Source organism: Carassius gibelio, chromosome B18 (assembly GCF_023724105.1).
Source record: "Carassius gibelio isolate Cgi1373 ecotype wild population from Czech Republic chromosome B18, carGib1.2-hapl.c, whole genome shotgun sequence".
In the NCBI taxonomy this organism is placed as follows: Eukaryota; Metazoa; Chordata; class Actinopteri; order Cypriniformes; family Cyprinidae; genus Carassius; species Carassius gibelio.
Window position 1 is genome coordinate 8,184,223 of NC_068413.1, and position 13,414 is coordinate 8,197,636.

The 13,414-nt window shown below is 40.3% G+C and overlaps 1 protein-coding gene across 1 annotated transcript in view; it reads right to left on the bottom strand.

Annotated features, from left to right (window-relative positions):
* Positions 1 to 2,520: 2,520 nt before the first annotated feature.
* LOC127977326 (zinc finger protein ZFPM1) overlaps positions 2,521 to 13,414 on the bottom strand; it is a 72,001-nt gene continuing 61,107 nt past the window's right edge. The window contains exons 5-9 of the mRNA XM_052582184.1: positions 9,991 to 10,093; positions 9,685 to 9,903; positions 7,713 to 7,943; positions 7,367 to 7,594; positions 2,521 to 6,999 (exon numbers count right to left, since the gene is read on the bottom strand). Of these exons, the coding sequence (XP_052438144.1) occupies positions 4,631 to 6,999; positions 7,367 to 7,594; positions 7,713 to 7,943; positions 9,685 to 9,903; positions 9,991 to 10,093 (3,150 nt within the window). The 3' untranslated portion in view covers positions 2,521 to 4,630. The remainder of the gene's footprint in view (positions 7,000 to 7,366; positions 7,595 to 7,712; positions 7,944 to 9,684; positions 9,904 to 9,990; positions 10,094 to 13,414) is intronic.

A 13,414-nucleotide genomic window follows, 5' to 3' on the forward strand; every position in this document is an offset into this window, starting at 1 on the left:
AGGGGCATTTTCAGATGTACAAAGCCCAAAAATGTGTGGATTTACTTGTATGGATGAATTGTTCACCACAAAACGATCAATTCAGGCAAACAAAGTAAATATGTTAAATTCGGATTTCAGTTGGACTTTAAAGCTGCAGTCCGTAACTTTTTTTGTGTTCAAACAACCGAGTACATCATGAATCCATTTTCCAAATCTTGTTTTTGGCTGGTCCTGAATTACTACGGTACAATTATAAGATTTTATATTTCAGATTGGTACGGGTGGAAACCATAGACAGTAAAAGAAATGGACACAGCGACCCCATTGGATTCAACGGAGAAAAATGAAGTCAATTAGAAGCACGCACTTTACTTCTTGGGGGTCGGGCGAATTGCGCAGACTCAAACTGAGATGGTGACGTAGATGTCACATGAGCAACCTGTAAAGCGCCGTTCACACCAAGAACAAAAACTATAAAGATAACTATAAAGATAACGATATTAGCGTCCACACCAGCAAATGATATCGTCTGTTTATTCTGAGCGCACGTGTGTCTGCCGCTTTAAATCCTCGATCTCGTTATAGCAGGGTGGATTCTGATTGGATGTCAATGTTTGCATCGTTCATCAGCTGGAAAAAAATCGTTCTGAAAATGATTCCAATGATACCGTTTCTCTATGCCTTTATCGTTACAGTTGTAGTGTGGACTCTGCTATTCTTTAATATTGAGAACGATTTTAGAACTATATCTTTATCGTTATTGTGCTTGGTGTGAACGGGCCTTAAGTCTTCTAATCGCTGTGCCAAAAGAATTCTGAATCATCCACCGAATCTTGCAGAGAAGGCGAGCATGAACATGAGCAAATTTTGGTAAGTATTCTGATTAATTATCTCCCTTGACTTTATGCCTCCACATCCCCCCGATTGCCTCATAGACAGTAAAAGATTGCCTGCGAGCTTCTCCTCCTGTTCATATGGTAATTTCTCTACTCGACAGAAAGTCGCTGGTTATGACACATTCATTAGCCTATTTTTTTTTTTACAAAAACTGCTTCTACGGGACCATAGCGTAAGATACAAGGTAATGGAGCCTTTTATACATTTTTGTGTTTCTTTAGAAATAATTAATGGACAAATGGAGTCTTTAAACGCCTCAGATGCATAGTTATTGGCTGTCAGAGTGACGCCAACATGAATGGGAGTCAATGGAATGCTAACAGCAGGTTAGCCAATGGCGGCAACAAGGGGTGCATCAAAAAAATATCAAACCCTGCCCCCCTGGTGGGAACACTGCGGAGATGCCCAGTTCCTGCGAGATTTGTAATAAACAGAGAGAAGTAGCTCCGGCTACAATGGTCTTCCACTAGACGTACGCAGTTCTGTTTATTAACCGCTAGAGCAGCTTTAAAGAAACGGTTTATTCTCTAAAGCTCATTTTGTGAAACAACATGCGTTTTCTTTCTACACAGTTTCACGAATAAATTTGTATCATAAAAATCCTCTGAGATCTTTCCCTATGCTCGAATGATAACAAGATAAAAGTAAAGAGCCTTGAATTCATATGAGATGATTAAAGAGTGAGTAATGAAGTTACAATGACGAATGATCCACAGGTACAGGCATCCAACAATCCTTTTCAAGAGCAGGAGGCGGAATAGCCTTGATACTTTATTCATATAATTACAGCTCGGGTTTAGCGAGTGTTCTGTAAAAGCATGCTGCCTCTGGAATGGCTGCGTGAGCAATACTTTTAAATCGACAAAAACACACAATAATGGCCAAAGAGTGGGGGGAAATGAGTAATAATTCACCTTGTACAACAACCTTCAGTCTGTGAATGTAAATATTGATGTGAACTTGCTTGTAAGCTGGATGTAGTGTAGAACAGAACATCATTTCGACACCGATCTGAGCTTCCTGTTAGCAGGTACAACAAATACTGTATTAAAAAGATCCCTCAAAGTTGTTCAAGTATTCTTTTGTTTAAAGGGTTTAATTCAAGGGATGATTTTTGGACCATTCATGCTATTTGTTCCCCCCATGCAACTAAAGTGGAGATTTTTCTACTGTCCAGTTTTAAAACACACACACACACACACACACACACACAAAGCAAACTAAATAGCAGGATAGTCAGTTAATAATGACTCCAATTTTGGTCTGTTGTACACAAAGATATTTTTCTGTAACACTACACATTAAAGTATGGTTTCAGAAGATGTATAATGGGCTTTTATTTGATTTTTGTGGAACTAACACTCTTCTCAATAAATATTTTTTAAAAAGCAGGGTTTGATTGACATGATAGTTAGTAAATTGTCCAATTTTTTTTTTTTTTTGTGTGAACTATCCCTTGTTCTCAGACACATAAAAGTAAAATATGCCACCAATACAAACACTTTGTTAAAAGGTTGAGCCAAAGAAATAAATAAATAAATCACTTAATAAAAAAAACAATGGTATGCAAAGTTCCCAGAATGCAGAATGTGTGTTGTATCACAGTCTACAAAATACTTGGAGAGAGAAGAGTACGACAAGTTCTCTTGCACTTTGAATGTCCTTCTGGACTCTTTATTTCCCATGCATAGTTTGGACAAGTGTGTAGTGGAACTTTTTGTAGCTGAAAAAAAGAAAAAGAAAAAGAAAAAGGAAAAGGTTGACATTCATTATTTTCCCATCAACAATTTTAATTATTCACAAAGTTTTTTAATTATCTTTAATTTGTTTTAGAATGTTCTAAATTCATGATTAAATCCTTCGGGGATAGGTTTGGACAAGGAAAAGTGCTGTAAAAACATAAATACATACAAAAAAGCTTCTAAAACTAAAACATTCAGCATTTTTTGTACAACACAGTGCAATAGAAAAGGGATCTGGAAAGGTGAAAGGTTTTCAGCACTGGTCTTTTGGACTTGTGACAGTCGCTAAATGATAAAACAATGGAATTGTAAACGCCTCTGTGTGAGTTCACGACGGGTGCAGCACCTTTTCAAACCCACAACAGCATAGAGAAATTTAAACTGTTCTCATTTGCACTCGTTCCTGTTCTTAACACAGAGACGACTGAGGTTGCATTTTTGTAACACAGGAAATGGGAAACACCACTGGTAACATACACAAAGTCCACTTAGTGGGGCAGAGTGATGAGCATTGTGGACGTCAAGTGACCCGTTGTTTCAGACATATTGACGAGAGTCTTTGTTAAGGCTTTGCCAAGGTAGCCTGCACAGGAGGATAGATTGCATGACGCTGTTCTTTTCAACATACACGCACATGTAAAGGAGCATACACATCACTGAGTCATCATTGAGAATGTGAAATTGAAAAAGAGAGAGAAACGGAGCGAACGAGAGAAGGACAAGAGCGACACTGGGTTGCCAGTTTAAGAAAGAAGCAATACGAGCAATGAGTCAGTTTCAAATTCTCTTGCTTTCAGTGGCCTTCAACATCATTCAGCAGTGTGCAAGACATTGATGTGAATCTAATTCTATGCTATACTTCATTTCAAGGTTAAAAAAAAAAGAAACAAAGACCAAACAAACATGCTTTTCTTTGCATGTCCATGACGGTTCGTCTAGAGTTCAGATGGCACTTTTTCAGTAGGTCAAAAGGGTTATGGATTTAAATCTGTGAAAGTTTTGTGTTCAGCAAGGTGACTAGACAACAAACATCTAACACTGTTCGAAATCCAAACCCTAAAACCCCAAGACAGTCCTTAGATCCATAACGCACATCCATCTGATGGAAAATGTCTGTCTGGAAATGACGACCAAATACTGAGACAGTACAGTGTGTGCCGTCTTCTCCCTTGCTAGACCAACACTTATAGAATTTCCTCTCGAGTCCCAATGATCAATACAAAAAATTCAAATATGACACACATTCATATGCAACAACCAAGAAAAACACCACACTGAAGATTGAAATGGTTCCTTTTGACAGCATGAAAACAAAAAAACAAAGTCTTTCTTTCAAAAGAAACTAGGTAGTATTTAACTCGCATGAAATGCATGAGCATGATAGATGATAAATAATTTCTTCACATTTTTATCATTCAAAAACTTTCATCTTGAACTGGTAACCCGATGACACCAATTTCAACTGGGTTACTCAGTTTCTACTCCATTTTTTTTTTTTTTTTTTGAGTCAGTGTATTGACAAAAATCTGCAGACAGGGGTTCTATAAAGACCTCCACTAGGGGTCAGAATTTACCCCAAATCAGTGATTTAACACAAAACAAAAATGGCTCAGTTAAACAATCTTACCAATTTACAATGCCATCAATTAAAATGAACATAAAAACTTAGGAGTGATTAAAACAGCATTTCCAAAGCTAATTAAAGGGCAAGATGTTATTTCCATTAGCAGATTTTTAAACTCACAGATGAAAGAAGATGTCTGCATGGATAAGAAGATTGGTCAGTGGGGCACATTCTGTTTGTGCAGGTAGTCTCATCTCTTAGTGTAATACAAACTTGACCCATAACGTGTAATAAGTTACGATAGTAACAACACCAGATAACGCGGTCGGCATGAAGATGTCCGTATCTGGCTAGTAACAGTCCCGCTATCATGCTCTGGTCAGGCAGTGCCGTGATTGGCACTTTTATGCATGAGAGGAATTGCAGAATTGACTGGGTAGAGGGCTCACTTGACATGTTCGGCACTGTGAGAGGAACAGTAGTATTTTTTGTGTGCAATGAAAGTGGAGAGGCTGCTGAATTTGATGTTGCACAGCCGGCAGTAGCGGGTGTTCCCGTTTTGCAAAGGAGAGGCGAGGGGTGTTTTAGTTGTGGACAGAGTTGTGTGGACGTGGCTTACAGCAAGGCCTGCCTTTTCAAGGAGGAGTTTGGGTAATGGGGTGTGGCCTATCTGCCCAACCTCTCTAAGCGCTTCAGGCACAGGTGACACAGTTACTCCTGTAGGGGAGAGGGCAGGGGGTCCGGTTTTCGGAGAACCTGACCCCACAGATTGGGGTTCTAGCGGACTACCATTAAGCACAGGTGAGGAAGGAGATTTAGCTTCAACCTTGATGCTCCGGCCATTCACGCTATCCTTACGGTGACGAGGGCTTGGTTTTTTAGGAGGGGTGAGAGGAGCTCCTTCCCGTGGACTAAGGCTAGGACTAGGACTGACTCCTGAGGACTGCGTTGACTCGGGATGTTGTTGTAGTGTGAGCACCAGACCATGAGTGGTTTTAAAATGCTCCATCAGATCACAGGTCAGTGGTCTGTTGGGGGGGCAGTAAGGACACACCACTGGGGAGGTGCTGGGGGTCTTTGGCCCCTGCACATGTGGTGGAGTGGATTCAGAGCCAGGTAGGGCGGATGGATGCAGAACCGCTGCAGTTTTGCCCGTCTGAAGCCCTTTGGTATCAGGGTGCACATCCAGTGCTCGGTTCTTTGGGGAAGTGGAAGCAGGTCTCTTCAACCGGTTAAGCTGTTCAATAGTGTGCGGTTGCAGGGTTGTTGCCGGGCAGTAGTAAGTCTTGTGGGCTAGGTAGTTCTCGATGCTGTTGAAGCTAATGCTGCAGGCAGTACACTTGTGGTAATCAGTAAGGGGCAGAGCAGGAACACTGCCCCCTCTCTGGCTCTCTCTTAGTCTGGGTCTCTTACTCAAGTCGATGGGTCCATCACCTTCAGGGCTTGAGCTGCGTGATGGGGTGGATACTTGGGGCAAAGGAGGAACGGAAGGACCCTCTTGTTTTAGCCCCAGTCTTGTTGCTGCCGGTAAAGCAGTGGCATTGGCCAAAGCCTCAGTTTGAGCCATGTGGATCTCATACATCTTCTTGCGCTTGCGTGTGCGGATAGGTTGGGGAAGGAAGGCGGCCTTACCCGAATTGGCCCTCTGGTTGGTGGGATCATGTCTCGAGGCGCAGTAGAATCTCTTGTGGACAATGTAGTTATCATGGCGGCTGAATCGGATGTTGCAGGCCTGGCAGAAGGTGCGAGTGGGATCATCGTCTTGGTCTTCAGCAGAGCCACTAGGACTTTGGCTCCCCTCGCTGGCCTGCCCTCCCCCAGGTCCCTCTCCCTCTGAGGAGGACGAGCAGGTGGCCTCTTTCAGCCCTGGATCCTCAGTTTTCACCTCCACTAACTTGGGCTCCGAGGCTGTGCCTCCTGGGGCAGGGTCAGGGTAGCTTGGAGAGGCCGAAGCTGCGCGGCTGACCGGTCTGGCCTGGGGTGAAGCAGCATGAGCGGCAGGAGGAGCAGCTGCTGTGACTGCTCCTTCCTTCATTAGACCCGCTGCCTCACCCTGCTGATGCCTGCTGGAGCAGTAAAGTCTCTTGTGGACATAGAAGTTGTTGATGTTGTTGAAGGTGATGTCACATTCGAAGCAAGTGGCTCCTTTGTGAACGCTAGCAGGAGAGCCTGGTGGGTAGAAGCTCTGCTGTCCAGCTGCTGGTCCTTGTCCCTGTTTAAGCCTACTGTGTACCATCTCAGACATCTTTGCCAGGATTTCAGACGCTTGCGGCATTATGGCAGCTTCAGAATTGAACATGTACTGCGGTAAGAACACTGCACCTCCAGGGAGAACCGAACCGCCTGTTCCAGGGTGTATGGGACTGGAACCTGGAGTGGGACTGGCTGGCTCCGTCTTAACCGACACTACTGTGGGGCTCTTAGGTGAAGCAGAATGAGATGAGCTTGCCTCCACAGCATTTATTTGAGGACTGCCTGCCTGTTCTTCTTCCTTTGAGTCATTTTCGTAGTCTGACCGTGGCTCCTCTTTGATATTGAGTTGGCTGAGGGGACTGCAGCCTTGAGAGGCTGAGCTGCCATTGGCTCCTGGGCTGGAGGAATCCGGTCGGGGCACACAGGCAGCAGGCTCCGTCTCTTGCAGCTCTGGAAGCTCAGGGGAAGGAGGACTGCTCTGGCGTGGCACAGGGCTCCTCTCAGCTGGAACCCTTACTTCCAGGTGTGTGTGAACATGCTGCTGAAGTAGGGCAGGTGTGTCAGCGGAGTAGCCGCACACTTGACATTTCAGAACAATGCCAGAATCTCCTGGACTCAAACCTGTCACACAAAAAAAGAAATAGGACAACTCCTTTAAATCTTGTAATTAAGAACACTTATGTCTAACATATTTCAGCAGATCTGATGAATAGTTCTGACAAAGTTTTAAGGACAGGATTTCATGTGCGAGTATACTGTGTAAACATGTATTTGAGTTATTGACAGGATTTGAACAAACTGTTGCGTGAATAAAATGTATTCACTTATTTTTTTCTAAATACATTTTTCTAAACTAACATGCTTGAGTTTTTTTTTTATATAAATGTAAAGAATTACTAAAAGTATGAGGTAACAATATGCAGCATTGAGACTAAGTTTGCACTGGATTTGTTTGTGATCTGCAGACTTCACATATAAGAGTGGTTACCTGCAGCCAGAGGCAGTTTGGGTGAGTACACCTCGCTGAGAGAGCCAGGCTGGCAAACCATGTGACTGGTGACCAGGTGGCTATACAGGATGTCTCGCGTTGTGGAGATGAAACCACAGCCGTGACACACACCATTCAGCGAGTCTGTGTGAACCTTCAAGTGCCGCTCACAGTTCGCCTTGGTGGTGAAAGCCGACAGGCAAATCAAACACACAAATGGACGTTCTCCTAGAGACACATTAGGTGACAAAGACATACATACTTACAAATCAGTCATAATGGATTATTCACTAGTACACAGTTACTAATGCACACATGCCCATGTCAAGGAATGAAAGAAACTCACCGCTATGTGTTCTCATGTGGATCTCCAGAGAGCTGGCACTGGGGCAGCTTTTGTTGCACTGTGGGAATGGACACAGCCTCTCGTTAGGATACGAATCTTTAGGCTTGTCCTGTGGAGGAGAGGCCGAGGTCTGCTGCTTCTGTCGGCTTGCGCAGTAGTACATAAGATGGGCCTGGAGATTTCTCTCACTCCTGTACCAGATCCCACAGTCTTTGCAAGGAAAAATGTCTTCTACACACACAAACACAGAAAATACAAGTAAGAACAAAGCTAACAAACTATTTATATCTCTAAAGGATAATCAGCTATAACAGAGAAAGGGTTTAGGGAAAGGATATCCACTGGTGCTGCATATTTTTGTGCATTGTGTGTACAGACAATACATGGATTATACAAAAAAAAAAAAAACTTTTATTAGAGAACTCGTACTTAACAGAAAAATGTAATGCTATTTATCCCATTTATTCTAATTGATACACTTCATGCATTTAATCATAAGTGGGATGTTTAATGTTTAGTAATGCACTCACTGCGTATATAACCACACGCAAACATAATACACACACAATTATAAATCAGAGAAAGCAATCAGAATTGTTCCATCATCTCCACGGCAACGGGCACAGTGAGTTTGTGATGTGTGCAAGAGTGTGTGTGCACGTAATCGGGCCGATCTGGTGTCAGGGCACACGTTGAACAGGCTATATTTGACAACGACCGTCACATCCCAATTATCCGTCTACTGGCTGCCCAGCGAATGCAGTGGGAAGCACAAAGTTGGGCTGATCATGTTTTACCCTTTTAGCCTTATTTACAGTGAATATTCATGTCTTCATCATGGCATGTCCGTGTCCACTCCCACTCTTCGTGCAGTTTAGAAGAGGAAAGGGCTGTTCCAGCCAATTAACGCTGCAGCTGTTGGAACTGACTCAACACTGCCACCTACTGGTGATGAGCACGAACGACAAGCAGCTTAAAGGTGAATGGCGTGCCATTTTTTCCATGTTAAAATACTAAAGCATTTCAAACTTGAAAAAAAAAAATGTCCTGTTCTGTTTCCGTTTCCTTGTCTGCTGAACTAAGGTATTTTTCATTCTAAATCCTGTTTGCAACATCTAGCAACTAATATATATCTTACACAAGTCTTGTCTCATTCCCAAATCAAATGTACAGTGATTCTTTAGATTAACATGTGAGAAACATACAAAACTATATAAGTCAGTGATTATGTATAAAATGTATTCACTTATTTTAAATTTATTTCTTAAAAATGTTAATATGCACACAATCATTCAAAGGTTTTGGGTAGGCATGATTTTTTTTAACCATTTCTAAAATAAGTATCACGCTCTCCAAGGCTATATTAAAAATAAAGTAAAAACTTTAATACTGCGAAATATATAGTTTTAATAAATAAATAAAAAAACAGTTATGCTGCTTAATATTTTTGTGGACACTGATTATTTGATGGACAGAAAGTCAAATAGTAAAGACTTTTCACATTGCTACAGAAGAATTCTAATTTCTGATCAATTTAATGCACCATTGCTGATTAAAATTATTAAATTCTTACAAAAAGAAAATAATTTTAACTTTTGAATACCAATGTGGTACTGAAAGACTACTAAATTCATATACCATGGTATATAAATGGTATATGTTATGATCATAACATATGATCACAACATATACCTACAGGGTACGTGTCCATTATAACAGTATTAAATGAATATTGCCATGTAATATATAGTACTCATGGTACTTTTTGTGGAAGCAGAACTGTGGAATGAAGAACTTTTAATATCCTAAAAAACAACAACATGAACATTCATTTTACTCCAAGCACTATACGTCATGGTTTTCGCACATATGCACAAACACGGCCCACTATCCCTAATCACAGACATAAACACTCATAATAATGCAAGAAACTGTATAGACATGCTGTGTTTATCAGCAAGCAGTGACTCACTATTAACGACAGCAGTTGCTAAGATGGCAGCCATGCCAGCCTGTTGAGGGAGGAGCTGGATCTCAGAGTGCAAAGCAGCAGGGTACACAGGCTCCTCCTTCACCCGCACGCTCTGGGCCTGAGTCCCCACCGACTGATCCACGGTGGAGCAGGACAGTGTTGCAAAAAGTGCATCTCCACTGGACAGCTCCTGCGTCAGCTTACAGAATAACACTCCTCCTGTAAATCAAACAGTCACTGTTAGAGTCTCCATCTAATACCCTAGTGAATGTGAGAGGTGCGCGTGGGAGGGTTTTGGTGTTATACCCTGATTGTAGATGATGCAGTTTGACTCGGTGGGGCTTGAGGTCACAGGAATCCTTCTGAGCCAGCAGTCTGCCTCCTCACACTCCAGAGACATTACAGGCCTCTAAACACACACAAAGGCAAAGAGAAACAAGGTCAGCTGTGCAATTTTAAAAGAACACAGGCAGATTTAGAGCAACACTTCCAGCAGATTTAACACAGAGGTTATACAAAAGACACTGTTATTTTAAAACGAAAGCTATTTATGGTTAAGATTTCTCATTTCCTGTTTTTTTAATCTGGGTTCAATTGTGTCCTGCATACACATATGAACACATACACACACATACATATACACACACATACACGTATGTATGTATGTATGCATGTATGCATGTATGCATGTATGCATGTATGTATGTATGTATGTGTGTGTATATATATATATATATATATATATATATATATATATATATATATATATATATATATATATACACATACACATACATACATACATACATACATATACACATATATATATACATATACACATATATATATATATATATATATATATATATATATATATATATATATACACATATACACATATACATACACACACACATCTTTGTTAATAAGTAATTACCTGTCAATATGCTTGATTATATTTAAAGAGTTACTTAAAGGGGAAAATTGTGGTATTAATTACTAACCCTCATGTAAAATAGCTTAACAATTTCTCTACACATATATTCAAGTAGTTCATTTTAAAATAGCCTGAGTGCTATTTTTAAAATGCAAGATGCAAGTTCAGTTAACATAACATTTAAAGAAATGTTAACATAACATTTTAAAGAAACATCTTTTAAAAAAAATTATAATAATAATTAATTAAAAAATCTAAAATATATTTTCTGTTATAACATTTTCATTTTGAGACTTTCCATATAAGCAGACATAAAATAAGCTTCTCTGAGAAAATAATTATAACAATTTTGTATATTGTCATTAGTAGTAGTTTTAGGTTTAAATGTTTAAATTAATATTAGCTTAAGAATATATATATATAGAATAACCTTAGCTTTTTTAATTGGTCATGCCTTTAAAATAAACAATACTTATTCTTCAGCATACTGCAGTATACACTCATTTCTGGCTTTCTTTGGATTGTTAACCATTTAGCCATTGAAAAACCCTTATGGGCTGAACATTACTAACTGTCCTCAGTTCCCATAAATTTTTTGCTGTCTATACAAAATATATACTTTTGAATTACACTTTTCATGAGAAGACCACCTGTTTATCTGTGAGAGACACAGTGACATTTCTTTCAGCTTAAGAAACGGCTTTATGTTATGTTCAAGGAAATACAAACAGCACATTCACATTTAATCCCTTCTTCCTGATAATGTGCCATTAAAATTCAGCATGAAGCCTGCCTCTTTTAAATTTCAATATTACAGAACCAGAATTCCTGACCAATAAACAGTTTCTAATTTTGCTTCTAACCACAGACATTAAAAGGGTAAAAAAGGACAAAAGACATCCTAGTATGGGGACTGGGTAGAAGGATGCAAGGAGTGAAAACAGATGAGGGTGGGGGGGACAAAAAAACTAAACAAAACAGACAATCTCCAGAAAATTTGGAGGTTTGAAAGTGGATATCATGTGGGTATAGCAGATCCATTTCAACCGAACATTTTCAGTAAACAAAGTAAGCCAAGGCAAGTTGGCAAATATCTGAATAAACACACCTGAACTTTTCCACACAAATGTTTCATTGTTTAGCTGAAGTATACGTTAATAGGTTTAATTGGAAAAACACCCGACTCAACTTTGGATTTAACAGAAATTCTCTCACAATGAACTGCAGAACGACTGATGAGCTGTCCAGTTCCAACCACAATAAAGGCATTGTACGTAGATGATAACAGTGTGTATATAAAAGAAAAGGTTGATTTTTTTTTGGCTTCAATTCAGAAAACTGATTGACTCATCCATTTCACTAGGTGGCAGCATTTCTGCAGGGCCAGTTCAACAACAGCCTCATATTTAAGAAAAGCTTCCCACTCATTCATTCACTCGGCTACACGAAGTTAAAAACTTGCCCTTGGGGAAACTAGTCCTTCTATCCCTGACATGCTACCAAATCAACTTTAAAGACAGGAGAAAATGAAAAGACATTAGTTCAACTGTGTAAAGGAGGATAAAAAGCCACCAGTCAAGAGGATGAGGGGAAGAGACGGGCCACAGAGGAGGACAGCTGAAGGGTTTCTTTCTAATTCTGTCTGTTCTTGCCTGAAGATAGAGTCCGTATTGTATTTCATGGGGAACCAGTGCTGATAAGGAGATAGGGCTCCTTTTGTTTTAATTTGAAACCCAATGCTGGAGCCGTCTGTGGCATAAGTGCTGCGTGCTTCTGCTAATTTGTTTCAGACTCATTTAACACGACTCGACTTTAAGCTTCACAAAAGGAGAGGGCAGCCTGGTCAGCCCTCGCCTTTGACAAAACACTTCCAGACAAACGCGCTCTCTAATTAAACACACACACGTATTGACACACAGACAGATCCGCATGTGCAGATGCACACGAGGAATAAGTGAAGATGTAAACGGTTATGACCCACTATCAATAGCGAACAAGAACCGGTTCAAAACAATCAAGACGATCAGAGCGGGTCTTTATTTTAATCTCTCGAAATAAAAGACAGCTTTAAGTGGCCAGGTGACTAGACACATCACTTGAGCAAAAAAGGACTGCAAGATCTAGCAGAAAAAGGCCAATATTTCATGAGGCCCAAAGTTTTGGTAACATCACAGCATAGGATTTTCTTCCAAATCTTTGATACAATAATTTTTATTTTAAAAATTGTAAGAACGATAATCTGATGACGAATTAAGTGGCACAAGTGATCCCAGACTACAAAACGTAACATCTGTTGTGACTTGCGTGTCTTCCAACGGCCTTCACATCAGTTGAAATTTCATCATCAGAAGTTTATCTTGGAAAGCAAACGTTTCTGCTTCAGAACTCCATGTTGTGACACATGAGGTACAATCCACACCCATGCAGTTTTGTGCAATATCATGGATTCGCACTAGACCTCATGGTGGCTTCTGTTTATTTCAGGATTGTAATAAACATATATGACAATATATCAATGTCAATTTTTAATCCTGTTTAAATGTATTTGAACATCATATATTAATACTTGGAAATCATTCTTGAGTTTTCAAGTGTCAAAGAAGCCAAAGAAAAGAAAAGAAAAAAAGTGCATTCTTCTTGTAACAAGCCTGAAAATGCAGGAAACAAGTCATCATGGCTCCTCTGTGCGGGTGGCTAAAAGATAGTTGGAAACCCACACAGAAGACTATCCTAAAGGAAGAGCGCCACATGTTTTAGAGTGTAACCCTGGCGTTGGTGAATGTACCCCCCACC